The 27,543-nt window shown below is 44.7% G+C and overlaps 2 protein-coding genes across 4 annotated transcripts; one reads left to right on the top strand and one right to left on the bottom strand.

The window, feature by feature from the left end:
• The first annotated feature begins 576 nt into the window (after positions 1–576).
• Positions 577–7,960, top strand: rnf41l (ring finger protein 41, like). 2 transcript variants are annotated; one of them, XM_061820241.1, is made up of 7 exons: positions 577–708; positions 802–1,002; positions 1,736–1,942; positions 2,007–2,146; positions 4,980–5,151; positions 5,221–5,341; positions 7,031–7,960. In XM_061820241.1, exons 3-7 carry the CDS (start codon positions 1,737–1,739, stop codon positions 7,397–7,399), a joined length of 1,008 nt encoding a protein of 335 aa, XP_061676225.1. In that variant the 5' UTR covers positions 577–708; positions 802–1,002; position 1,736; the 3' UTR covers positions 7,400–7,960. The 2 variants fall into 2 exon arrangements, with proteins under 2 accessions (XP_061676225.1, XP_061676226.1); XM_061820242.1 differs by lacking the exons at positions 577–708; positions 802–1,002 and having other exon boundaries at positions 1,716–1,942.
• A 906-nt stretch (positions 7,961–8,866) lies between these two features.
• virma (vir like m6A methyltransferase associated) lies at positions 8,867–26,606 on the bottom strand. 2 transcript variants are annotated; one of them, XM_061820784.1, is made up of 27 exons: positions 26,472–26,606; positions 26,000–26,112; positions 24,928–25,014; positions 23,924–23,972; positions 23,463–23,625; positions 23,253–23,381; positions 22,271–22,489; positions 19,571–20,304; positions 19,088–19,225; positions 17,944–18,170; positions 17,335–17,862; positions 17,083–17,237; positions 16,913–16,995; positions 16,536–16,629; positions 15,262–15,650; positions 14,241–14,396; positions 13,933–14,168; positions 12,729–12,978; positions 12,161–12,378; positions 11,897–12,029; positions 11,554–11,697; positions 11,306–11,460; positions 11,104–11,200; positions 10,683–10,849; positions 10,246–10,595; positions 9,582–9,740; positions 8,867–9,266 (listed from the first exon to the last, which is right to left on the bottom strand). In XM_061820784.1, the coding sequence occupies exons 1-27, from the start codon at positions 26,532–26,534 to the stop codon at positions 9,037–9,039; spliced, it is 5,466 nt and encodes a 1,821-aa protein (XP_061676768.1). In that variant the 5' UTR covers positions 26,535–26,606; the 3' UTR covers positions 8,867–9,036. The 2 variants fall into 2 exon arrangements, with proteins under 2 accessions (XP_061676768.1, XP_061676769.1); XM_061820785.1 differs by having other exon boundaries at positions 22,295–22,489.
• Positions 26,607–27,543: the final 937 nt, after the last annotated feature.

Raw genomic sequence — 27,543 nt, 5'->3', positions numbered from 1 at the left:
AGATTAGACCCCCGACAGGTACCGGGAGCCGTACGTTTGACACCCGTACCCTAATATGTATCTTTCAGTATGTCTTTAAGACGGCAGCAGAGTGCTGAGCGGTTGTCACATCTGCCTCACAGCTCCGATGTTTCGGGCATGAGCCTCAGCTGAGGCCTTCCAGTGACTTCGGCCTGGCTTTGCGCAAATGCCTGCTCGAGGAGTTTTGTGTCGTCAGCAGTGGTACAAACCAGACGGCAATTTTGCAACGCTGCTTTATTGTTGGCGAGGCATGCGAAAAGTGATGATAATTCCATTTTTAAAATGCCATTTTTAGCCAGAAAAGGAATTTTGAAATTTTTTTTTTTTAGGGTAGCAAAAACTGCAGAGGGTAAAATCGTCAAATGCTGATCGCCTCACTGTCCGAATTATGGTATATCTGAAGAAAATTTTTGGGGGAAAAAGTGCATCTTGATTTTTGGGACTTTCTGTCGGATTGCATGTTTCAAATCAAAACATTGGATGCTGTGTGTTGGAAAAAGAAACGATGAACGCATCGGTGATGTCCCGCATGTGATTTCTGACGTCATCTGGTGTTGCGCAGCCTGTAATCCAATCAGAGAAAGAGAGAGTTTAATCCAGGTTAATCCCACAACCCGAGATAGAGAGAAGGCAACGAGGATAGGCGGCGTTAATCTCTGACTGCCAACCCGTTCAAGAGCTCATCTGGTGAGGAAGGACGCGCGGGGCGTGTTTGGCTCTCATTTGTCTCTCCGATGCGCCCCGACTGTCATTTGACATCTGCCTTCGTGCGTCCTCAAGGCTTCTGTTGTTAGGGGACCCCCGGGACGGGACCCCCCCCCCCCCCGCCCCAGCCCCCTCCCCACGGAGATGCCCCTTTCGGAGGCAGGGGCGGGATTCGGCGGACGCGAGACCCGCGGATTGATGGAGCAGCGCAGAAAGTCGCCGGGAAGCTGAGGGGAAAGGACTCACCTGTGGAAAGAGGACGAGTCGGGACATCAGGTGAGCGCTGGATATGGACCGCACTCAATTGAGGGGTGTCGGAATTGTTTTCTTACAATATGACCAATAACGCTCAAGACGTGGCCCGCAGCATATACTTTTGAAAACAATTTCATTTCAGTGACGTAACTATTTGAATTATTGGAAGTTCTTTCCATTCAAGTGTTTCTAAAAAAAAAAAAACCCAAATATTGTAAATATTGTTTTAATGCCAGATCGTCTTGACTGTTATGTGTCTGAAATGAATTGAATGTTTTCTGAAGATGCTAATTACATTTTTGGATGTATCAGATTTCCGTCCTGTTGCTTAAGTTACCGTTTCCGTGGAAACAAACACAAATGAATTTTTGTGTTGAAAGTGTTCCTTTTTTTCTTGTTTATCAGTCAAGCTGTCTTTACCGTTATTGCCAAGATTCATGTCATTGTATGAAAAGTGTTTTGTAAATGAAGTTACGTTGTTGCAATACACCAGAGGGATCTGTGAGCTGTGACGTGCAAGGCATTTTTGGAGTCACGCAATAACAGACGGCAGGATGCATGCTGTTACATCTGAGATATGAATGAATGTGTATGAATTTGATGTTTGCTTGGCCCCTGCTTTTTTTTTTTTTTTTAAATAATAATAATAATCGCAATTTTCATTGTGGTTTAATGGCCAGGGGCCAGAAGCTGAATCTTAGCTGGCATTCGCCTACTCTGCACGTGCGGTCGTTGAAGAGTCTGCTTTTTGCAGGATGGGGTACGACCTGGAGAGGTTCGTGGGCTTCGTGAACGAGGGCCTCCTGTGCTGCGTGTGTCGAGACGTGTTGCAGCGCCCCCTCCAGGCGCCCTGCGAGCACGCCTTCTGCAGCGCCTGCATCAGCGGCTGGCTGCTCCATCACCGCACGTGTCCCGAGGACAGGCAGCCGCTGGACGTGGGCGCCCTCAAGCCTCTCTACAGGTTGCATCGCGGGCTGCTCCGCGTACGACGGAAAGCACACCTCAGTGTCGTGTGCTGTCGGCAGGTACATGCGCAACGACCTGAACCGTCTGCAGATCCGCTGCGTGAACGCCGCCCAGGGCTGCAAGGCGGTGTGCTCGCTGGAGGGTCTGCACACGCACGAGGACGAGTGCGACTTTGCCTTTGTTTCGTGCACCAACTCGGGTACGGACACACACCTCGTTTTCATATCGGCTAAAAACATGGCACCATCCACGCCGTGCCCTTTAGAAATCAACCAGCGAGTTCTCATCCATCAAACTAGGTCGTAGATTCTGAGGGGGGGCGGTGTAACTTTTAATGTCCCAAAGTGACTTTATCGTGACGTGTCCAAAATTAAATTTCATGATTTTTGACAGTGGGTCAGTCGGTGAAGCGTTGGCCTCACAGTTTCCATGTTCTCCCCGTCCGTGCCTGCGTGGGTTTCCTCCGGGTGAGCGCACTCCGCTTTCCTCCTACATCCCAAAAACATGCAACATTAATCGGACCCTCTAAATTGTCCCTAGGTGTGATCGTGAGTGCGACTGTTTGTCTCTATGTGCCCTGCGATTGGCTGAGTGGTGACCAACTCACGGAGAGAGTTTACCCCGCCTCCTGCCCGTTGGCAGCTGGGATAGGCTCCGCGGAGCGCTCCACGCGACCCTTGCGTGGATAAGCGGCAAAGGAAATGGATGGCTGAATGGATTTTCGACACGTTTTCTGAAGATCCTTAATCCCATTTTTCAGATTTCTGTCCTGTTGTTGCTCAAGTTATCATTTCAATGAAAAGTACCACATATGTACATCAGCAACAAAATGATGATTATTTTGCTTCTTACCATTATTCAAGTTGGTAGGGGTTGCTTGAATAGCGAAGAGCATTTCTGCACGTACGCATATCTGTCCGCAGAGTTCAAAGGGCATCAGGTCAATTGTGCAACTCGCCATTTGTCTACACCCTTGCGCAATTTTGTCTGAACTATTATAAAACAATACCGTAAAATTTGAACGGTCCGCCACCATTTGCTCTGTCAATAAGGAGTGCTTTTCCCATGTATGCCTAAAACTTGAACTCATCAATAACTTTTTGAAAATATAAACCGAGGCGGCATACATAAAATTGCTGTCAATTATATGAAACCTCTGACTAGGTCATTGGCTATATTTTTAAATGGACATCCACATGTAACGTAAACGTAATCTGACACCTTTGAGCGTCGTCGAGGTGAGGGCAACAGGTGGCCCCCTCGTTACCACGGTGACCATATGACGCCTTCCTTGGTGCGTCCACGGGGGCTCGTCGAGAGGGCGGCCGGGGTCAAGGTGCCATCATTTTTTAATGAGCGTTTGCGTACAAATGCGTGCTCTTGTTCTCCCAACGTGACGGCGGACAGGTGGCGACTCCATTTGTCGACGCTGCGGTACGTACGGCGAGCAGGCGGGAGCCGGCGTGCGTGCTTTGCTGCCGTGTGCTACTTTTGTCTTTCTGATTTTCACTTTTGTTAGAAAGTATCAGTATCAATTTCCCTCATGTCCCCGCCCCAGCCTTAATTTTTACATTAAAAGAAGATTAATTATCACAAGTCTGAATAACTTGTTTTTGGATTCTATGCCACGATTGTTCTATCAGTTTTGGGGGGCCGGGGGAGAAGAGGATGTGCCTTATGTCATGTCATGTCAAAATTGGCATGTTATGGAAGTAGATTAGTTCCACCTGGATTTGAATTTGAAATGTAAAGTGATCACATTTGCAATAATTGTATTTCAGTGTAAGTTTTCAACGTTAACAATTCGCTGTGTGAAATTCACCGTCTGCGCCGCCAGGCAGAACAGCCAGCCAATCGCAGTTACGCTTCCTTCGTATGTGACGTCACCTGACTAAGAAAGCGTAACTGCGATTGCCTGGTTGTCCGGCTCTGACCTGAAGTAAGCCTGCCTGGTGGCACCGGCGGTGAATTTCAGACAGCGAATTCTAGCCGGTTGAATTGTTAACATTGAAAAGTTACGCTGAAATCCGACTATTGAAAACGTGATCAGTTTACATTTTAAATTCAAATGCTCGTGGCACTAATCTACTTCCATACATGTAGACTTTCTCTGTCCGCAACTGTCACTTATCTCTCTTCTCTTAACCCAGTTTCCAGTTGTGTCGTTGGTATGAGACCAAACGTCAGCGACACACGAGCCTTAAGTCAGCCGTCTCTCGGGGCCCGAGGCGATCGCCCGGGCCGCCTGCTTTGTTGTGTGTTGTGTCTGTGGCTTCAAAACTCAACTATCAACAGCGTTCCTGTCAACTTTTCGGAGCGCCAACCAGTATAAACTAACCAAAAAAAAAAATCTTAGAGAAAGCGGAAAATCCTTATAACATACCCAGGCAGATTATATGTGAAAATAACGGAGGGAAAAACCACAACGTTTTTCAATGATTTTTATGGTGGATCTCCGTATCTTTCGGCTTGTCCCTTTCGGGGTCGCCACAGCGTGTCATCTCAGATGAACGCACATATATGTTTGGCACAATTTTTACGCCGGATGCCCTTCCTGACGCAACCCTTCGCAGGGAGTGGAGGCCCCCAGCGGGATACGAACCCGCAACCCCTGGTTAACCAAACCAGTGCTCTAACCACTGAGCTACGGGGACTCATCTCCGTAACGATAATATCTGATCTAATTAACCAAAGTCTACTTAGTGGCATTACTGCGTTCAGAATTGTATTCATGTGTAACTTTCTTCACCAACTCTAAATGCTGACCCTTCGGCTCAAAGTGACAGCATCCGATCCAAATTGTCAGAATTCGTATGATTTGTGATATACGGCCGTATACGTAAGATTCACCGCAGAATCCGTTTGAACTCCGGCTAAACCGTACCAGTTGACAGGTACGCAACGGAAATGTACTCAATCAATTCTGGTTAACGCCCAACCCTGGCTTATTGTGTACATTTGTTTTTTTTTTTTTGGTTGCATGCTAAATCCAGATTTGTTTTTCCAAAGTAAAGTTTCCGTTTCCATTTCAGGGTGCCCCGCGCAGGTGGAGAGGCGAGCCCTGGACGCTCACCTGTCAGAATGCAACTTCTGCAGCCGCGAGTGTCCCAACGGCTGCGGCCACACTCTCGCCGCCGCCGCCGCCGCCGAGCAGTCGCAGCACAACTGCGTGGCGGAGCTCCGCGCCGAAGTGGAAACGCTGCGGTACGTAACCGCGTGCGCCGAAGTCACCGCGTACCTGCCGTGAGACAAATGTCAATGCGCGCCGCGAAGGGTGGAGATGCTGTGCAAGGTGGAGGAGGTGAGACGGGAGATGGAGTCCCGCTTGGACTCGCAGAGGAGACACATGGTCCAGAAGGAGTCGCGGCTGAAGAATGAAGTCGAGGAGGTGAAGGTAAAACAAGTCCAAGTCCTCCTCTACTTGCATTTTTTCAGACCTAGATATCCCCCCCCCCCCCCAACAATAAAGCGTCACGTGACTGGCTACATTGATGGTCGAGCAAAGCATTGTTCAATGCTAAGTCAGTTGGAGACGGCACGAAAATATGTCTTGTAGCACGTCCAGAGTTTTGTCCAATACCGCTGAACATTTACAAAGTGATAATAAACGAAGGTACATGGAAAAATTACATAATTGGCACAATATTTAATGCCGAAGTCGATGCTTTGGCCGGTAAGAAATTGGACTGTTGACCCGCTTCCGCTTGTCTTGGCCAACTGGATCCACACGTGGATCTGGTGAGTCAGTCGGCGAGATTTACACGGAAGAGTTTGAAAGCGTAGAAAAGTCTGGACGCATACAAATACTTTGTTGCTTGATCTGTTCTCAATCAAGAATAAATCCCACATAGTGATGGAACCAATACATTTTTTTCAATACAAATACAAATATTTCAATAAATGACACCTGGTTTTACACAAATTCGCATTCATTATGATTGGGGGGGGAAGACAGCCAAGCGTGTTGCGGCCACATCTTAAACTTTGGTAAACCGGGTTTTTTTTTTTTCTTTTAAATATGCATTGTACTCAAATGAGTCCAATGGGTATTTAAAAAAGATAATAAACCACTGGGATAAGCTTCAGCCCCCCGTACACGGAAGCGTGTTGCAGCCACACGTTAACCTATGTAAACATCGCTGTTGAACGACGGTTTATTCTCTTTTTTTTAAATACGCATTGGACTCATTTGACAAAAAAAAAAAAAAAAAAAAGTCTGTCGGGAAGAGGTTTGCACAACATTAACGTGTGGCTGCAACACGCTTCCGTGTACGTTGGAGATGACTCCCTGTCATTTTTTTTTTTTTTAATACGCATTGTTCTCAAATGAGGCAACTTGGCATTATAAATACTTCTTGGGAATTTAAGATTGAGAAGAACAATTCCTAGCTGAAATGAAGCGATCGCTACATAGTCGTGTGTATTTGGTTGGGCACCGTCCATCACGTTTAATTGCCAAAATCTATCGATTTTTTCTTGTCTTTTCGGCTGGTACTCCGTAGAATCACCTCTTTGAATATCTGTCTCAACTGTGGTAAAAACCACCAACAGCACGACAGGTCTCGGGCATTGTGAATATTCTGCTCCGGTTGAACGTCCCCCACAGCTCTTTTTGACCGGCAATATGGCGCCTTGAAAATGGTGACGTCGCGTGCACGAGCTCTACAGAAATTACAGTGGACCACCCCGAAGCCAGACTGCAAATAATGAAATAAAAAAAATAATTAAAAAAGGAAATAAAATGGGAACAACTAGAAAACCAAACTTTTTTGTTGTATTTACATTCACAAATAGGTAAATCTGGAGGTTCAAGGGTAGGAAATTGCTGCACTTACCCACTCATGCACGAACTGATGGGGATGAGCTGATGATGTGCAGGCACATTATTGCTCGTGTTGGAGAGGAGAGTCTCGTCACACCTCTTAGCGCTGCTGATTGTTTTATCGCTCGACTTAACCTGAGAAGGCTTGTGTATGGCTTTCCTAGTTTACCGTCAAATCCATTTGTGCTTTGACGTGTCCTCTTTTCCATCTCTGGACAGTTTGACATTTGAAGCGAAAGCCTGATGCCTTTTTGTGCGCAGGGCCAGTTGTCGCGCATAACGGGCGACGTGCGCGCCCTGCTCGGAGCCGAACGTCTCAGGCGACAAGAGCTAGCCGAGGTGGAGTTGGAGAAGAGGGAACTGCTGGAGCTCCTCAGAGACCCGCACCCAGCCAGGAGCCGGGGAGATCGGCCGACGCCCGAATGGGAACTCGGGTGCGAGCCGTTGCGGCGCCAGCGCAGGGAGGCGTCCTTACATCTATCCAGTCTCTCGCTTCACTCGACTCAGGCTTTAAATGGATCGGGGGGTCCTCCTTCGCCTCAGGCGAGCGAAGGAGCCCGCAAGAGCGGAACTCGGAGTCTGACGCTGGATTGCATCAAGAAAAAGAGCCGCGAGGTCACCATTATCTAAAGGAGACCGAATCCAAGACTAGCCAAGAAGGACAGATCCATTCTTTTGTATGTGTGTGTGTTTAAGACAAAAGGGCAGGGGCAGTAGGATCCAGTAATTCCTCAGGAAACCGAACTGCGCCGTATCAGCTGACATGAGTCACTCACATGAGGAGGAATCGGTTACTTTGCAGAAAAACGAAACCTCACTGAGCGATTTCAACTCTCGCGTTTACGAAGTCACCAAATTGCTTCGTGATGCAGCGAACGTGACCAAATCGCCGCCGTTTTAACACGCAAGCCGCAGTTCGGAGTTCCGTGGGAAATTAAATAATGCACATACTCAACACAATATGCACGGGAATAAATGCAAGTAAAGAGCAACATTTAACTTGATAATATAAATTGTCACAAATGTAACAACCCCAGTAATAAACGTTGTTTGAAACATTTTCGGATGTAACTCGACTTTAGTCGAATTGTTTGACATGTGAATAAACGGATTAATTTGTGGCCTGGCTTTTTACTTGATGTCATCAACAAGAGGTTATTGATTGCTGCTAGGCTTTTATACATCAATGAATTATATTTGAGGAACATTAAGCCAAAACGGAAATCACATCTAAATAAAAGACAAAAGGACTTTTCTATTTACGACAACCAATGAAAAAAAGAATAGCCTTAAATGGTCAAATCCATTTAAAAAATAAATCACATGATATGAACAAAATGTAAAGCTATTTGGCTAACAACTAGAAAGTAACGAGTCAGTCTTGTAAAAGAGGTTTGAAATTTCTGCTACTCGTCTATAAACCCCGAAAAGCCACAAGTGTGAATGTTTTAAGTCCAAGTTTAAAAAAAAAAAAAAAAGACTCACACTTTGTGAAGCATTTTACATGATCTTTTTGAACTGTATTTTTTTTTTTATTTGTCTCTTTGTTGTAAATGTTTCTGAGCATTTTTTTTCTTTGTTTTTAAACGCCTGTAAGCACACTGAGTTACCTCTTATATGAAACGGGCTATATCAATTTGATTTGTTTTGATATAATGCGACACTTTATCAAGGCCCCGCATTGAGCTGTCAATTTTAATTTTACTGTATATTCATAATGGAGTTAATCAATTTCCATTTCAACCAATTTCATATTTTATTTGTTTTAGTAGTATTGTATTCATCTTATTTACAATAAGTAAATCATCCAATTATTTAAATGAAAAGAAAAAATATGAATGCCAAATTTTGTCAAAGTGAAAATTAGCTGTGCCTTCAGTTATTGGTTAAAGTTGTTCCGTGACCACATTTATGACTTCCATGACTTAAATCATCTTTCTCCCATCCCCAAAAAATTATCTTAAATTGGAAAAAAAAAAATGCTATACTTCTAAAAAAACATCATCAGGCTGTCATTGAGACAGCTTCTATTTTTCTTTTTAGCTTCTAAATTTGCTTCAGTGTAGCAGTCAACGATGCGAAAATACAAAAAAAAACTCAAATACTCTGAACTTTATTTTCAGTTTACAATTTATAATAAGAAAACAACAAGAGAAAATCTGCATTGGACGACGACGACGAGATCACCAGGGACACATTTCCATGGCGATGGCATAAAACAACGCGATTGGTCCGTTTGGAGCCGCGAGAGGCTTTTCAGTCAACGTTTACCTCGTGAAGGAGCGGACGTGTCGGCCCCTCCCGGCGCCGCTCCCGCCCCCGCCGCTGAACTTGCTCAGCTGGGAGCCCCCCCTGCCTCCTCCTCCTCCTCCTCCTCCGCCGCCGCTTCCGCCTCCCACGTTGCCGCCTCCTCCGCCGCCGCCGCCGCTAAGCCACGACAGCCCGGTTCCGCCTCGGCCGCGTGGCGCTCGGTCTCGAGGAGCCAGACGATACGCGTCTGGGAATTTCAGATGAGAACGTTTCCAAAAGAAGGAATTTAGCAAATTGAATTGTACGCTGCCTCGGAGTAAGCGTCGCCCACGCTGAAAACAGCCGAGCTTAAAGTCCGATTTTCAAAAGATTAGTGATGCAATGGTGGCCACCCATTGAAGTTGAGTTCTTTTTATAAAAGTTAAACGGCTTCATAAAAATTGGGTCAGGAAAAAAAAAAAAAAGGATAAAAAAATGGGTGGGGTGTGTCTTTACTGTTGATGATGAAAATGACCCATACAGCCGGTACAATTGCATGTGCGTGTTTGTGTTGATTCCTTACTTGCAGGAAGTTGTCGTGAGGGCAGAGGTCCTCGCGTGAAGTTGCTTTGACCTCCGCGAGCTTCACTGTAGGTTCCTCTGTGAGTGACGGCAGGGACTTGCGCTCCTCCGTGAGCGCTCCAGGACGAACCTCGGCCGCCCTCCCTGCGAGGGTAGTTACCTGTGGAAACGAAAACCTTTTACCGCCCTCTATCAGTTTTCAAGTTTTTATAAAAAAAAAAAAAAAAAAAAAAAGACTGTCGAGATCCCGTCCTCTGGGGATTCATAAAAAATTATTTTACTGATGTTATTAAATTGTTCTACCTGTTGCAAAATTTGTTCCAGACTTGGGGCTGTAATACAAAGGACTTGCAAACGAGGACTAAAAAGTGAAAGTTTGATTTATGAATCTTACTTTGTTTTAGTCGCCCATTCAAAAGAGGGAGGCATATGTGCAACGTTTTCAATCTGCCAGTGTTGACATAATTTGGATGCAAATACCGTCAGACTCCAGTTGAAAGTCTGCAACGAATGCACATCCTGCCGGTTTCATTTGAAATCCACTGCAGTTGTGTTTACAGCCAAAAAGATGAAAATTGTATCAATAATAATGCCAGTACTTATGGGCCTGACTGTATCAGGCCAATCAGACTAACGTGATATCAAACCACGTCGGGTGCGCTTACCAGAGAGGAGAACAGTTTTGGGCTGCGGTGGAGTAAAAAAGCGCGTCTGATTGTGGAAGGTGGCCCTCCCTCTGTTACCAGTGAAAAGTCCTCTCGTGGGGAGCTTGGGGGAACTTTTCAGGGGCCGTTTAGGAGGCAAAAGTCCAATCGGGGTGGTAATGTCTTTAAACTCAGCTGCCACAAAGTCATCCACGTGCATGCTGGGAGGACGGGAAGTGTTTTGTTTGCGCTGGCGGAAGATGTCGTGGGGTCGGCAGAAGTTCTGTCCCAGGCCCCCGCGACCTCCGCGGCCGCGCGGGGCAGCCATGATGTGCGCTCTCTTCGCAGGTTCCACATAGTCTGATTTACCGCTACGAACGCATGCAGAATCGTTCAGTCAACAGGATTGAAGTCTGCAAAAAGTGTTCCGCAGAGACGTGATTAGATAGATTTGCTACCTGGATGTGATGAAGGTCTCGTGCTTGTGTCTCCCCAGCCGGAAGCCTTTTTGAGCCTTGGCGTGACCGGGCGAGGAGGGCTCGGACAGGAAGGAGCGCTCCAGTTCTGCCTTCAGGTCCAGTTCTGGACAACATTCCTGAGCCAAACCCACCAGATCCACCTTCACCTGTGACACACATACAATTACGTTAATTCTCGTGCACACCGACAGTGTACCATAACCACCAGAGTATCATTTTGGATAATGACTGCAACTGTTGAATATTTTTACAAGGGTTCACTCTATTCTACAATGAAATGAGAGAGAGAAAAAACGTCAACCCGGATACACTCTTGGGGTGCACCTGAGGATCTTTCAGGGGAAATACAAATGTGCACAGTGATTGAGACTCACTGTTGTAGGAAAAAGGCAGTACCCACCATGTCGAGCTCAGTCTCTATGTCATCCGTCTGGAAGGGAGAGAACCACAGAGCCTTGAGTTGCTCATCAAGTGCTTCGGAAAGAATATAAACAGTCCTGCAGATTTTAAAGGAAAAAAAACAAAACAGTTTAGTTAAGGGAGGTTGAAGCAGAGTAAAAGCACAAGCACAGCTCCGTTTGTCGTATTATCAGCAGCGGCACCTGTGATTAAACTGAATTGCGAGAGTCTCGGGCGCCGGCAGAGTGGGCTCGGTGTCAACTGCAGGAGGCTCGTCGGCAGCAGCCTCCAGCGTTTGCCTCAGGACCGTCACGCTCTCCAATAGCGTCTCCAGTGAATCATCCTCCTTACAAAGTTTCTGCAGGGAACCAACAAATCGGTGTTTGGACACCAATCAGCGTCAACATTTCTTTAGCACGAATCCTACGACGACAAGTGCGCTAATTTGAACCTTGATTTGTTTCTCGAACGTCTGAATAGGATGAGAGTCAGACTTTTCCCACTGCAGAAGATTCTTCATCTCAGACGCACTCAGCAACCGTGGAGGAGGAACAAATGGCAACTCCTCGACGGATGCCTGGCCTTCCTCGTGACACTGGAACATTGGAATACACAAATAAGCTAAACAAATCCCAAACACTGCCTTTCCATCCAAAGTGTTAGAGAAGAGAAAGTTGCGCATAAAGTCGTGACATAATGAAACATTTGAACATGAGCATTCAAAAGTTAAGGAGGTCAATTGTGCGGGTCGTATCGCATTTTAGGTTTCTCCGGAAATCTCAGCCGAGACTCACCACTGGCTCTGTGCTGACAATCTGTCGGAGGAAGTCCAACAAAGCTGAGAGCAGGTCTGCAGAGTCCTTGTTGAAGGGAAGCGCTAATCTCTTCAGAAGCGAGAATAAACCTGGACTGTGTTTCTTCAGAGCCCTGAGAAAAAAAAATGGTACCACATTTAAAAGAGATTCATGGAAGTGGCAACAATGCTGGTAAAAAAAAAAAAAAAAAAAACTGTTCAGAAGTCCACGACAAGGAGAGAAAGGAACAGCAGTGGCATTTACACTTTGAGGTGGTAAAGTCCATAGTCGTGCTCTGTGAGGAATGTTAAAGTCCTGATACAGGTGAGAAGAAGAGGTGCGCTGCTTTCCCGATTGCCCAAAACCTCCATCAAGGAGTTGCAAATGGACGACATCATCTCCCGCCCCGGCAGCGCGTTGGCCAGCTGCTCCACCTCCGATACGCAACTTTCACTCCCTTGAGATATCACCAGAGAGATGTCCTGGAGGAGATGGCACGACAGCACGTTGGAGGGAACAACCCTGCGGTAAACTGACTTGAAAAATAGTTTACATCTTCCTATACTGTACTAATAAACAGTCAATTTCACCCAAAATAAGATGCCAAAAACACCGTATGATAGAAAACATTTGCAATGTTTGAAAAAAAAAAAAAAAATGCATTTGATCGATGAAAAGCAGAGCAAAAACATACAGATTGAGCCAAGTATCACCACAACATATCGGTACTTCCTTGACACCAATTTCTGTTTTGGCTATTATCCAAGTGCTTTTTGTGGCATGTCAGAAAGTGCATAAAAAAAACACCACCTATTGTGTTTCCATTCCTTACCTGGTCACACAGTGACTGTAATATTGTTCCCATGAGTTCGCTGCAATGCTGCTGCTGTAACGAGTGGGTGGCGGGAGGAACCAGCAGAGGCAGCAGCAAGGGGAAAAGATCCGCCAGTTGCTCGTCTCCAGACACTGACCCAGAAAGCAGGTGAAGCATGGCACACTTGCAAGCTCTCTGTGACGCCAGCGCGTCGGTCAGGGAAAGCAGACGCAATACTTGGGCCCAGCACGGACGTTTCCCCTCCGCCCTGCGGGTGGAAGATTTTTTCCCTCGGTCAATTTAGAGGCATTACAAAGCAGACGTGCGACTCGACTGAATGAAAAAAGATTGAAAAATAGCCCGGGTGGGGTGCTCAAGGGACGATCAGCAATTTGAACGTGTAAGTTTTATAAATTGCATGATGAATAAAGTCTATTTAGTACATCTATAAATAAATGCTATTCTGTTTTCCAAATGTACACAATATGATTGTTCATTATTTAGGTGCATAACTTTAGCCCCCAAAATTACAAACTCAAATAAAAATTCAACTAAGTAAATTACTAAATGAAATTCAGATTTGCGCCATGGCATGCAAACGTGCTTTCATCGCGTGAATATCGTATCCATTCAAAAACGTTTCAATTTGTTTTAGTAAATGATTGAAACGACAATTATTAACGTCACGTGTCGTTATCGGTGAATGGTAGACATTTTTACAAGTAACGGCTTCGGAACTCTCACCTCGTCATTGAGTAGTCGATCGATTTTGCGAATGAAGTCGCTCAACAGAGTGGAAACGTCCTTCTTTCCAACTGTATCAACTACTTCTCGTTCCGTCCAATCCCATCGGAACTTATTTTTGACCCATCTAACAATTTCTGTCACTCGAGAGGCGTCTTTCCTCTTGAGCTTCGCCATCGCGTTCGCTTGAAAACGGCCCCGTGATCTGCCTCGCGTACAAGCGTTTTCATCGGTCAGGAGGAACACATTCGACCAATCACCAGACATGTATCTTATCTTCCACCTCGCTTGCAAAAGTCAGACCGGAATATGAACGAGTGTGGATTCTGGCACGGGTTATGGTCGGAATATTGTGGAAAAACGGAGTATGTGTACATTTTTTTGATCAAGGCAATTTAAAAAGACGAAAATCCGCCTATAAAGGGCAAAATCACGTCTGACAAAGTGACTGCAGCGCACACTTGTGGCCGTCACTTACGGCTGCAGCTCGTCCGACAGCAACTCCAGCAAGGTCTTCATGATGAGCGTTGCAGTGGGTGAAGACAGGTCAGCCAGCTGAAGACAAACTCTCCTGAGGATGGCCAAGAGCGGGGCGCAGCTGGTGACGCACACGCACTGCAAGGCCTCGGAGAACACTTTCCATTGCGCCCGTATGTGCATGCTCCACAGCTTCCTTGTGTTCAAGGCCACCGCAACGTCTTGTACTGACAACACCTGAGGAACCGACGACAGGGAAGCGTAAAACAGAAAAAGTAACAAAGAGTCCTGTGCGGCAAACTCAGGTACCTGAGTGCTTTGCATGGGAAGCGGCAACGGCAGGAGCTCGGACAACAGGGTAAGACCCGAGAAGAGCCCTTCAGGGGCCTTGAGTAATGACACCAAAACCTCTTTCAACATCAGTGACCACGTGTTACTCGCCAGCGTCTCCTCTGTATGCGTCACCTGGGAAAAACAATTACGAGTTACCCTCTTGAAAATGGAATTCACTTGTTGGCAATTCTCTTCACGTTTGCCCTTTCTTTGTCCTTCTTCACAAATAATAAAATGGGGTGCAATGTAAATACCAAAGAAAAATGTTGCATTATATGTCTTGAGCATGAGTAAAACCATCATACCGTGCCATACTGACATTATGATAAATGTGAAAAAATTAAGACATGGGTGGCAATTTTTGCCTTATTGAGATGAAAGTCTCCTAACAGGCCACAATCAAGGAAATAACATTTCTTTTTCGTTTAAGGTTAAGTTTTATAACTTTACTAATTTATAATCTCATCCCAAAAATCCAACTACTAACTTTGACCAATGAGTTATCCTCTCCTGATAGCAAATTGTGGCTTCAGATTAAAACACTTAAATATTTTGATATACTGAAGGATATAATGCGTGATCATGATGTCCCAAAAATGGGACGCTGCCCAGGAATATGTAAAAAAAAAAAAAAAACAACAACATAATTATAAAGAGGACACTGTCCAAAAGTGTAAGTATTAGTTTGAATTTGTCAAAATTAAAAAAAAAAAAAAAAAAAAAACGAATAGACCCAAAAGGCAGCACTTCATGGTCATAGTTGGAAAAATATGTCACAAATGAGACCAGAGGGGAACGTCACACGACCAGCGCAAGCCAATCACAAGTGTCAGATTTAGAAGGGGGAAGTGAAAAAGACGATTTTTTTCCAAATCTAACTAAAACTATCATTTCCAAACGCGATTACAATAAAGGATTATATGACTAACATTTTGTAATGAACAGACAAAAGTTTGTCTGCCAAACCTCACACACACACACACACACACACACACACCTCTTCATTGACACCCTGTGTAAAAGTAAGCAGGACGTCGACAATAAGAGCCTGCATCCTGGTTTCGTCCCCATCCAGTCGTCCCGATGCAGGGATGGAACAAACGATCATGTGGAGCATGACCAACACGTTGGCCACTCGAGTGTCCCTGAACTGGAACGCGCCACCGCGGAGCAGCTCAGTCAGCATGGTGCGCAACAACCTCAGCGTGCTGACGCAAACGTGGAGGATCATGCAGCGCTGCGGCACGGGGCCCATGTTGCCGTGCAAACGCCACGGCTGCAGCAGTACGCTGCACAGCTTCTGCAGGACGCGCACGCATGTGTCCAGACCCTCGCCTGAGAACAGCTGAACACAGGCAAGGCTCCACTTCAGGTCCCTTTGCTGACCTGGAGAAACACGGGGGAGGGTCACAGCAATTAAATATTTTTGCAATAGAGTACTCGCACCGTTCAATTAGATACATTGCATTACGAAGCAATACCGTCACATAATACAAAAACAAAGTGTATGTGAGATCCAGTTATTATTTTTCTCCACTTGGGGTCACAATCGTAAAGTTCCAGATAATTACCTCGGGGACTTTGTGTGTGTATATGCTATTAAAAGGCAGGAACCGGCCTCGGGTCTTGAGGTCCCAGGTTAGCGGCTGGCTGTTAGCTAGCGGTTTGCCAGGCAGTTGTGGGCCAAGGAAGCTCGACTATGAATGCGCTTATCGTAACTTTCTTTTGTTCAATAACATGACTGAAAAAGTGGCCGTATGTCTCCTAGAAACTTGCATGAGCATTTTAATACGTTCCATATTGTGGGCCAAAAAAGATGAACTAAGACTAACTTTTGTTATTGAAGAAATACTTGTTTTCCATCACAACTTCTGCTAAATTCATTTTTTTCCCCTCATTATTTTGTCTCTCATCGGTGAGGTATACCTATGATTTTTAAAGTGAGAGAACTTGCAGAATTGATGACTGAAAAAAAGTTACTTCCCCATTGTATGTTCATCAGTTTCTTGATAAGGTGTTCAGAAAGGCACTTTCAACATGTAAGCGTGCAGAGCAATGTCTAAAATGATAATAGTTCTTTAGTTTTCAAGAACAACTTCTTCATTGCTCTCAACTTTTATATAAAAGTAGCACAGAAAATGATGACCACAACTGACAATCATAAAGAGAGAGGAAACAGCCACCAACTAGTCTCATCGAAGGACAGCAACTGTTTGAGGCAACACTGTGCAGGACTTGCCAAACTCGGAAGAATTTCATTCCATCATTTACCTCCAACGAGAGGCTGGGGGCAGGCAATGTGGCAGATCACCCTGAGCGCGGTGACCAATCCAGTTCCATCAGGAGTCAGCACGTTTTCCACATTCTGGAGACATGAGACAGCGCACTCAAGAATGAAATACTATTACTTTTATGCAGCCTCGACGTTAACATATGCAACAATGCAGGCGTATTTTTGAGCAGTCCTGACATGTAAGCAGGACCATTGCATACCAAGAGGACACGGCAGATAACTCTTGTGTTTGTTGTAAGATGACATCATTTAGCCGAATTTGTTGCCTTGGAAGACACTGATCGCGTGTTAAGTGGAGTGTGCTGCCAAATGTAATTGTTTTGATATATTTGATACTGAAAGACTATTTTTATACCTGTTTGACATAGTCCAGAAGCGGTGAGATGCTGCTAATCTCAAAGCGTAGTTTTTCCAAAGGCTCCAGCCATTTGCACAGCTCTAACAAACAACAATGGGAGGCATCATTGTGAAGACGCACCACCACGAGAAATATTTCCAACACATTTACGCCTTTGCTTGATTTACCCTGTAACTTGGCATTGGCGTCGTCAACCTTGGCTACAGAGAGCAGCGGAGCAGCGTACTGCTCCATCATCCGCAGTTCATTTGAGCTTTGCACCACCAGTAAGACAAGCATGCATGCGTAGTTATACGTCACAGCCTTGCGAGTCTTGGCTTCACTTTAAAAAAAAAACCAAAAAAAGAAGCATATTTTGACACTTCACATGAGTAAAAAGTGGAGTTGGGTGATATTGAAGACAGAGAAGAGAGTCTCACCCTTGTCCTTCCTTGCTGTAGTGCTGTAAGAGTGTGACAAGACAGGACAAGTTGTTGTCCAAACTCAACACGTGTACTACAGCACTGCGGCCAGTCGCCGTGAAGGTGATGAGATAGAGCGAATGGAGCATGGCCAGGACCTCCGGATTGTCACCTTCATCCAAGCCCACGTCTCCGTCTCCTCCTGAGGTCACGTGGTTCATCAGCTCCGAGACCCCCTGAAGAGTATGCAGGGCCTGCATGAGCCACACGCCGAAGCCCTCTTCACCAAAGCCGGGCCCGCTGAGAGCGCCCTCTCCTCCCGGGAGGGCCAACTCCTCCGCGTCGTTCTCGGCCACAGACGCGAGGAGGCGCAAGAGTAAGTTGGTGGGAGCGGGTTGGGCGAGAAGGAAGAGCAGACCCGACTGCGTGAGCGACAGGAAGCGAAGGAGCTCCCTCACGGCTTGGATAACGCCCAAGTGTCCGGCCGCCGCTGCTGCAGAAAGCACCACTGAGGTGCTCTCCAAGAAATGGCAGGCGTGCAAGTACCTGGAGATGAAGAGTTGAGTCAAGCTTGGGGGATAAGTGAGGTTTATACACTTGGGAACTCAAGTGTGTATCAATGTGTACCTGTAAAGTGTCGGGTACGGGTCATCCCTCTCCTGCGGTCCCGTAATCCTCACAGAAGTTGGAAAGGCTTTTCCTGGGGGCTGCACCATGCAGTGAGGGGCCGTCTCCAGGAGCTGATACAACTCCTCCAGGGTACCCACCGAGCGATCGAGCTCGGCTTCGCTCACAGCAGAGGAACTGAGGGCTGGCTCCTCCTCCATGGTGCTGTCAACATCCTCAAGCTCCTCCTGAAAAGTGATCGTTGACAATTTTTGCCAAAATGGTCATAATGCGTCTAGCCAGTGGTTCTCAAATGTTTGAAAGCAAGTACCACCTCAAATAATATTTAGCTCGCCAATTACCACCAAATGCAACTCAACTCTACTTACTGTAAAAGAAAAAAAAACTTATATACTGTACTTTAGAAGAAAAAAAAAATGGAAAAAAAAAGTACTTTAAAGGATTTAAAAAAAAAAAAAAAAAAAGTTTGAAATAAGATGTTACATAGCTTAGAAGCGTTGAATTTCCAGGCGAATTTCAGTCTCAAAGGAGCTCCCTACCCACCCTCAAGGAATTGCACACCACCCAAACTAAGACATTGCAGGAATAACCCTCCAGATCACGGCCGGCAGGTCTTCCAGCTCCTTCCCTCGGGTAGCCGCTACCGAACAACGCAAACCAAAACTAGGAGGCATTCCACCCGTTTCTTCCCGCTTGCAACTAACTTCTTAAGCAGGTAACTTACACTTCAACTGCAACATGCTGCCAATTTTTTGTCTCGAGCGCGTTGTCATATTCCGCCGGGCCAATCATTATTATTTATTATAGATTGCTCGTGCACTCACTGTAGTAGTCACAACACGCTGCACCATCTGCACATCAGCGGTTGACCGATACTAGGCACTGTTCCTGAGTAGCATCTGCACCACTTGCACAATCGAAGAAATATGTAAACTTCTCAATCAAATTGGGTAATGCGATTATTTTTAGGTGATGTAATAATCTGCTCAAGTTGAAACTCAATTTGAAAATGTAGAGCAAAAATGTCAAATTAAATGAATACGTAATCAGTGCATTGCGCATTAAAGGATAATTTGCATCGCATCTTTGACAGTAAGGGTAACAAAATTCAAAACAGTACTCAACGGATTGTGTGCGCGTGTACCTGCTGCGGCTCGCTCCATGCTGCTGCTGTACGCCGAAGGTCGAGCAGTATCTCAAACATGTGACTTTTCTGAAGGATGGCATTGCCGGCAGTTATGACCCTCACCGTCTCATCACGCAGGAAGAGCTGCACCAAACGCTGTGAAGGACAAGAATGTGAAATGGAGGGAAAACCAGGCACTTTTTTTTTTTTTTTCTCCTGAAAATGAGCACGTAAAGTAAGGGCAGACAATTAATTGATTTTAGCGACGTAATACGAGGTTGTCAGCGGCTCAACGCGCACTCCCTGCTAACATTAAACTTACAAAAGGGCCACAAAGAGTGTTCAGTGGCAAACATTTTCAGACTGCAGACCTTTGGCTTAGCCTCCCGACTTGTGCAATTACCTGCAGATCCGAGAGGCTTCTATCATCATTGTTGGACAACTCGTGTACAGCCCATCCCTGGTTTAAAGACGTATTTAGAAGGTAAAATTGGTGCGAACCTGATAACCACTCTTCTCCGACTTGCCAGCGTTGAGGAAAGCCTCTACCCCGACTGGAGAACTGATCAGAGCATCAAGTGCCCTGAGAAGACTCAGTTTCAACGTGGAGGAGACGTGGTCCCTATGGAGAAGCTCCAACAGCACATCCAGAGCCCCGTCGCGCAGTAGCACCTTCAGGCCCTGCGGACACTCCGCGAGGTACGACGCTAACTTGGCACCGGCTTTCAGTTGTCTGAGGTTGAGGGCGATCGGTTGTGTGAGGGCAATCTCCATGCTTAGTGCTTGGAGAGCCCACCGGGCTAAAATACCGACGTGCTCTTCCAAGGCCGTGCACTCGGCCTGTTTAATGAGGCAAGCCGAATCCTTGGCGAGCAGTCCTGATACTTCTTCCAAGGCAGTGACCCAGCGGACATCTCTGTCTTCCCCGATGCTTCCCAGCAGCTCTTTTACCTGCGCAGCCCCATCGGCAGTCTCTCCACCCGCTGCTTCCTCCGGGCAACTGGAGTCTTTGCTCTTCTCCGCACTGGGCTTTTCAAGTTGGCTGTCGAAATGCGTTTTGTACGGCGGGGTGAAGTAGACAAGCGGTCGGAGTTCTCGTTCGTACGGGTCGAACTGGACCGGCGGCACGGATGCCAGGTCCTCAGGAGTGTAGTCCATGTCAAAGGAGGGCAGCTTGAAGGCGCCGTTATCCAGGTCGTCTTCATCACTCGAAATCTGTTCGTAGCCGTCATCACCTAGTCCAAAATAAATCAATTTATCAATTTTTTTAAAAACGACACCGAACAGGACCGTCAGCAGAAAATGTATCAACTGCGTTGTAATAATTGTATTCTATAATCACAGATGCAAAAAGGGAGTTAGAGCAAGAAGTTGTTTACTAACGTAGTCTTCCATTCTTGTTTAAGAATACAAAGGCTGCGTTCACAATCATTCACTCCTCTCCGAATCCTGAATCATTACATAGGGAGTTGTTTTCTACCGTGGAACGACTGACACCCTCAACTGGATGCCAGCCAATCGCAGGGCACATAGAGACAAACAACAGTTCCACTCACAATCATACCTTATGGCAATTTAGAGTCTCCAATGAATACATGTGTTTTTGGGATGTGGGAGGAAACCAAGTGCCTGAGAAAACCCAAGCAGGCTTAGGGAGAACATGCAAACTCCACGCAGGCCGGCCCGGAATTTGAATCCCGATCCTCAGAACTGTAGCGCATATGATCTCACCACTCGGACCACCGTGCCGCCGCTATAGAGGACTACATAGTACATAAATCTCCATTTTAATCTTATCTTATTTTGATGCTTCCTTCACCAGTCCAAAAAATTATTTTTCAAATATTAATTGGTGTACAGTTAATTTAAACATCACTGTCGCATAATTACAACGTACTCGACGGACGCGAGTTGGTGGATCTTATGTCATACTGTATTGAAAAAAATACTTTATAATAATGTTGAAGTGTATTTTACAAAATTAATACAAGCAAAACACTAATTCCATCCATGCAGTGACGTGTTTCGTATTTCTTATGTATCATGGGATAAATTGCTTTTATAGTGACCATCCGGTATTCACTACTTTTCAAGACCCAGCGAGTGACCCACTACGCCGGGCGTAACCTAACCTCACTACTTATTAGAACAGAACTACAAATGGCGAGCTCACTATGAAAGACACAAAGTAGTGCTGTTGTTTTCCTTTCGGCTTGTCCCTTTCGGGGTCGCCACAGCGTGTCATCTCTTAGCACAATTTTTTACGCCGGATGCCCTTCCTGACGCAACCCTTCTCAGGACTGCTCTCCGATCTAAGGCCAGAGGGACATTTGCGCCATGCCCACAATTTGGAACGGCCCTTGGCACATCCTAACATGGGTGCATTGAACTACTTACTTTCTATACTGAATGGCAAGACAGGACATGATGTATGTTCTCACCTCTTACTTCCTTGTCCTGTGTTCCCCCAAAATAGTCACAAAACGTCGATGCATTATGCAGTAATGAATAAAGACAATTAATTTAACGGAGCACATAGTGCGAATCGGCACTTTTTGCTCCACTTTGTGCTCCATCTCAAAAGCATCTTAGCACAGATCGCTCTCAGAAATGGAATTCTACAGCACAGTACAGGGGCAGTTCTGTTCTTGGAGGATACAGGCCCATTTTCCAACCCCAAACCCCAAAAAGGTATTGTTTTTTTCTTTCTGTATATATTTACAAAAACACACACACACACACACACACACACACACAGTTTGGCTTTTTTTTTTTTATCCATATACTGTAAATGAATTGGTTTGTGTTAAACAATGAAAAGACGAGTAATTTCTAGGTGGCCCTTGCAAGCGTCCATCGCCCTTAATGTAGTAGACGGGATGAATGCGAACACAGCCATAGACGGACCTGATGGCAGCAGAACTCCCAAACATGCAGGACCAGTTAAGCATGCAGAACACGATGACAGCTGGAATGAGGTCCACCTTTACTGGTAGGCGTAAGATCATGGTTGATCTGATGAGGCAGCATGCCATAGCAAATCCATCTTTTTTTCCACTCAATCCCAAATGGACCCAGTTCGTGCAACCCTCACAAGTTCAGTGAACTTGTGAACGGGAGATAGCGTATTTCTAAAAGGTTTGGAATTTTGTGTCCATTTGAGATTGGAGAGTGAATGTCTCCCACCAAACATCACCCTACCTTCCTCCATCTCCTCGTCCTCACCCTCATCTTCTTCTTCTTCCTCTTCCTCCGGAGCGCTCCCCTCCGTCCGCGCGTCGTCGTCCTGCTCTTGCTCCTCCTCCTCGTCCTCAGCTTCCTCTTGCTCAGCGTCGGAGTACGCCTCGTCCGCGGCCAGCGACCTCTCGGGCGACACGGCCTCCAGGTAGTCCTCGCGTGGCTCGTCTTTGACCATGCCCACTGTCGATCGCAGTCAAGATGACAACAGTTGGAAAACAAGAGGGGGTCTGTTTTCAAAGGACACTGCAGGAAAGGTCAAGTATTACATCAATCCGCCATTTTTTTTGGATACATTCCAGGCCCACCTACAATGTGTGAAAATACACCATATTGACAGCACGAAAGAGGACTATGATACCTCAGAGTAAGACATGAAACGATATCACATATTTTTAGTACTTGTACTTCTGTGGAGCTCAACAGATGGTAAACACTTCTCAAAAAAAAAAGGGACATAAAGGACTTCAAGATGTCTAGTGCAGTAGTTACTCTTATCAAATATTTACAATATTTATATGCAAAACAAACAAACGAAAAAAAAAAAGCCTGTCAAGGATCCTGTGGGAGGCTAATGCAGATTGGAGCACGTTTTATTCAGTCTCTCCCACTACGACCAGCGTGAGGGGATATCCCCTGAAACAGCAATGGAGGGCGAAAGTCCAACGAAATCCATAATCCACTTTATGCAGAGCATCGCATAACCAAATGTGAAAACAGCTTTCCGGGCTTCCTGAGTAAGCAGCCAAACTATGATAGCTCCGGGATAACATTTATGTCCCGTCAAGAAAAAAACAACGTCATAATTTATCAGAGAGACATGTTTTGCTCGTCACTAATAACACAATGACATTATCATTATGAACAAAGGGGCCCCAACAAAGACAAAATGATTTTGTTGATGCTGAACACTATTAGAAGTGAGTAAGGAAGTTATATTACTCACTGCTCGCTCCCGGAACTTGGACTTGCTCCTCATCGTCATCATCAGGGGGCGGGGGCCCCGGTGGAGTGCGAGGGCCTCGGGGTGCAGGTCTGGGGGGGCTCCCATTGAACTGGTCATCATTTTCCCACTCTAAATAGTAAAACAATGAGCACTGTCAGCGGACATGTACTCAAACTTTGATCGCTGGCTTTTCGTTGGACTGATGCCGACCTTGTTTTACAAGTCTTTTGGGGCCGCATGGCTGTTGAGGGGGTGGGGGAGGCGGCGGTGGGGGCGACCCTTGCTCATGTCCATGCGAACGCTCTGCTGACCCGTACACGGCCAAGGTCAGAGTGGTGTACCAGCCACGCAGCACCAGGCCATCTGTGTTGATCTTCACACATGCGCAAACATGTTTAAGGTCATATGTTGGACATTTGACGACAATCCTGATATGAACATTTTTCACATCTAGGAAGAGGGATGTATGAATAATGCTAAATACTGGTTTAACCCAACAACATCAGAGGTCTGCTAGAAAGGTGAAAAAAAAAAAAAAAAAAACACCTTTCATTCACAACTAACTTAATGCAGCTGAATTACAGGTTATAAGTTACACACAAAATATAATGATTACAACAGAAAAACCTGCTATTTTAACTGGGGTGTGTTCACATTCTATTTCGGCTCACCTTGCCACTGGGCCTGAAGACAATCGACTTGTTCTCGTCATACTCCAGACTGAGGGCAAAAATAAAGACAGGATATCTACAATTATCTGTTCATAGTTGCCATAAATTAGAATGCGCCACTCCAGAGTATATCAGCTCGCAAACAAAATATTCTGCACACTACGTCATATGTGTAAGACGGATTTTAGAAAGCGACATATTAATATGAACACTGTCATTCCACACACCGTAACAGGACCACGTGCAAATACTGAATTGTTCATTCTCTGAAAATGTGTCACTCATACAACATTTCTTAAGTAGTAGTGCAGGCTTTTACTGAGAAAACATGGGTGGTGTCCAATAACACCAAGGTTATTATTCGTCTCTCTCCTCCTCCATTAAAACGCCAAGAGCAAAAGTGTTGTCTCTGAGCGGTACCCGTCAGTGATATTCACTTGCGTGGATGCCATAATTATTGGGTGCTTATCACTTTAATTCTCAGTGCCAACAAGAACATCTACCAAAAATAGTCATAAAAGTACTCCTCCAAGGATAATTAATAACTCAGATGCGTCAAATTTACGATTGAACAACAAATGTGATTGATATTGACTCAAATTCCGGTGCAACTCCCTTACAGCCCTTTTAAAGTCATGGGATTTAAAAAATACATAAAAAATTAACTTAATCGGTTCTCCTCCTGGGACCACTGCTGTGTGCTGTGTCACTCTCAACTATAGCATGGGTGGGGCCGAGTTTCAGGTGAGACCAGTTATCCAAAACGGGAACAAAGACGCCTGAAGATGGGTGGGTGCGCACACACACACCCCACTGGCCTCTGACAAACTGGGCTTGGATGCTACCATGACTGGTTCTACAGGTCAGACAGACATGTGCATCTTAAGGCACTTTGGGGATCTACCCAGGAAATACAGATGTGGAAAGAGGAGAGCCTCACAAGGATAGAGAAAAAACACAAAATCGGAGAGGGCGGCGGCAGAGAGAAAGAATGGCATCCTCACCTGCCAAGTCTGTTGAAGGTGGGGCAGTTGGGTTTGGGAACGTTTTTGAAGAACAGCTCCAACTGGAAGGCGTGAGGGGACGTCTCGCTAGACAGACAAACACACACTCGGTGAAATGGAGGAGTATCTTTTATGTATCATTTCTTACTCATCAAGACGTTCGCAGCAGTCATATTAATTTCAAGAATGCACACAATATTTGTGATATAGTTTGACAGACACAAAGAAAATAATTTCAAAACATTTCCTACTATTAAAGTGACCTATACCGGGTGCAGCTCAATTGGGGGAAAAAAAAAAATCTTTTGGAGAGAAACAAAACCAAAGTTTTTTTTTGTTTTTTTTTATTTGCACAAGTGGGCTGGTGTTCGGTATTACCTAATCACATGCAAACTTGTTAAAAAACAAACAAAAAAAAAACAACGTCAGTACACGTCATCATTTAAAGTGCCTCTAATTAACCCCAAAAGTAGTTCAACTGTCCAAGTACTGTATGCTTTTGCTGAAAGCTCTACATTTGTGAAAAAAACTCAGCGGTCCATCGGCCGTGTGTATTTGTGTAACACCACGCAAGACAGAGAATAAATTCCAAGTCTTATTGGAAACGTATTTTTTTTCTGTGAAAATTTGTCTCGAAATGTGAACACATCAGAGGTATGTCAGGCTTGTGTTGTAGTATCGGTAGCTATTTTCGGTAGTACTTTAATGACACTAAAAACTCTACGAATGTACAGTATCAAAACTGACACCCATACTGGTGCAACCCATCTAAACACGGAGATGAGATGTTGTCATAGTAATTATTCAGCCACAGATGAGTGACTTGTGGTGCACGTCAGTGAAATGACAATCTGTAATTGACTTCCACAGAAAATGATGTTATTGAAGCGCAAACATCTGATTTCTCCAAACATTTGTCCTTCCTCACTCCTCCACTTGGTCCTTGAGGGCATCACGGGCGGAGAGAACTAGTATGTAACCAAAGCAATGAGGACAGAAGAGGTTGCACAAAAAGAAATGGGATTTAACCCGAGTGTGTTGGTGATCGTGAGCTATTCATCAGATGTCTTACCCGCATGCTCTGCTGTCAGGCAAATTGCTGTGGGCTTTTATTCCGGGAGGAATTACTCGGATTTCTGTAATCAGCGCCACGCAAGGAAAGCGCACCACGTCCACATTGGTAAACTGCGTGTGAACGGACAAAGAAATGGGATGACAAATGTTTACAATTGGATGCAACTATGACAGACACACACTGGCTCGCCTCAACAGATCGGATCGGAGGTAAACAAAGCCAAGATTCAGCAGAACGCAATGTCCAACTATTATCAAATTGCATATAAAGATAAATTACACCGAAATATACACAAAACAGAATTACTCCGTGAATCAATGTTAACTGTCTCTTTTCCGTAGATGATGCTAACGTTAGCACGCTAGCAAGTGAACCTGCGTTTGGCTTTTTAAAAAATGTATGATACAAACAAGACACCTATTAAATGCATACAACTCTGCGGTTGGAATAAAATAACACGTTAGGTTACCTCGGCGCTTTGGTGTTTAAACGTGTCTAAAAAGAGAAGCTCAGTTGAAGAATCCCCCGCCATTGTATCCAGCTCCAATGGCAGCGGCGTCAACTTCCGCCTTCAATAATTACTTCTGGGGCATGAAAGTCAACCGGATTTGACGTAAGCACAAATCTTGACTTTTGAAAAATATTGTACTGTTTTTTTTTTTTAAACAATAACACGACGCTTGTTGAATGCTGAATTCATATCAATGTTACAGATCAGCGTTTTTTTTATCATAAAAGTAATTGAACGGTCAAATTAAGCACGTCGGATGATTAAAATGTACAACTGAACAGGACTATAATAAATTTTTCCAAGTTTTTACGTTTTTTTCCTTCCCCAATATGGGATTTCGATGAGGGAATCAGGTCAATTTTTCCCAGATGTGGGCCTGTGAAGACTTGCAACTCTTTTGTGGGTAATTACTATCGTACAAATGCATTGACTGGACTAGTGATTCATCTCATTACTGTCAACAAAATAGTAATAGCAAGAGAGCTACAAAATTAGGGCATGATTGAGTTCTAAAAACTAAAACTCAGGAAATATATAAAAAATATAAAAACATGTTCTATTCACAGATTCCTAATTCACTATAATCAATAAGAATCAAATACAAATGAGCATGAAGTATTTGTTCTCAAGTATTTTAGACAAATAGGAAACTATTAAGACTATATAAAATGTCTTTACTTCAAAATTAACACTTTATTTCTAAATTACTATCGAATTAATCATAAATAAGAGTGAAAATGAGAATTGAAGAATATTGTATTGTTTAGATGAATAATTTTCTCCAAAAAGCGTAGAAACAAATTAAATAAATACATTTTCATTTTATGTTATTTGATAATTACAATATGATTATGTAATGACAAGTATTAATATAAATTAATGTATAAAATCATAAACATTTTACATCAAGTACAAAAATGGTAACATGGAAAAGTTTCTTAAATCATTGGCCAAATAATTGTAAATAAAATACTGATAAAACAGGATTTATATAAAATACAACAGAAAAATACTGTAACTAATTCCACGT

Source organism: Syngnathoides biaculeatus, chromosome 5, assembly GCF_019802595.1.
Source record: "Syngnathoides biaculeatus isolate LvHL_M chromosome 5, ASM1980259v1, whole genome shotgun sequence".
Taxonomy (NCBI): Eukaryota; Metazoa; Chordata; class Actinopteri; order Syngnathiformes; family Syngnathidae; genus Syngnathoides; species Syngnathoides biaculeatus.
The sequence above is the reverse complement of the archived record's forward strand: the minus strand, read 5'-3'. Positions and strand labels throughout refer to the sequence as shown.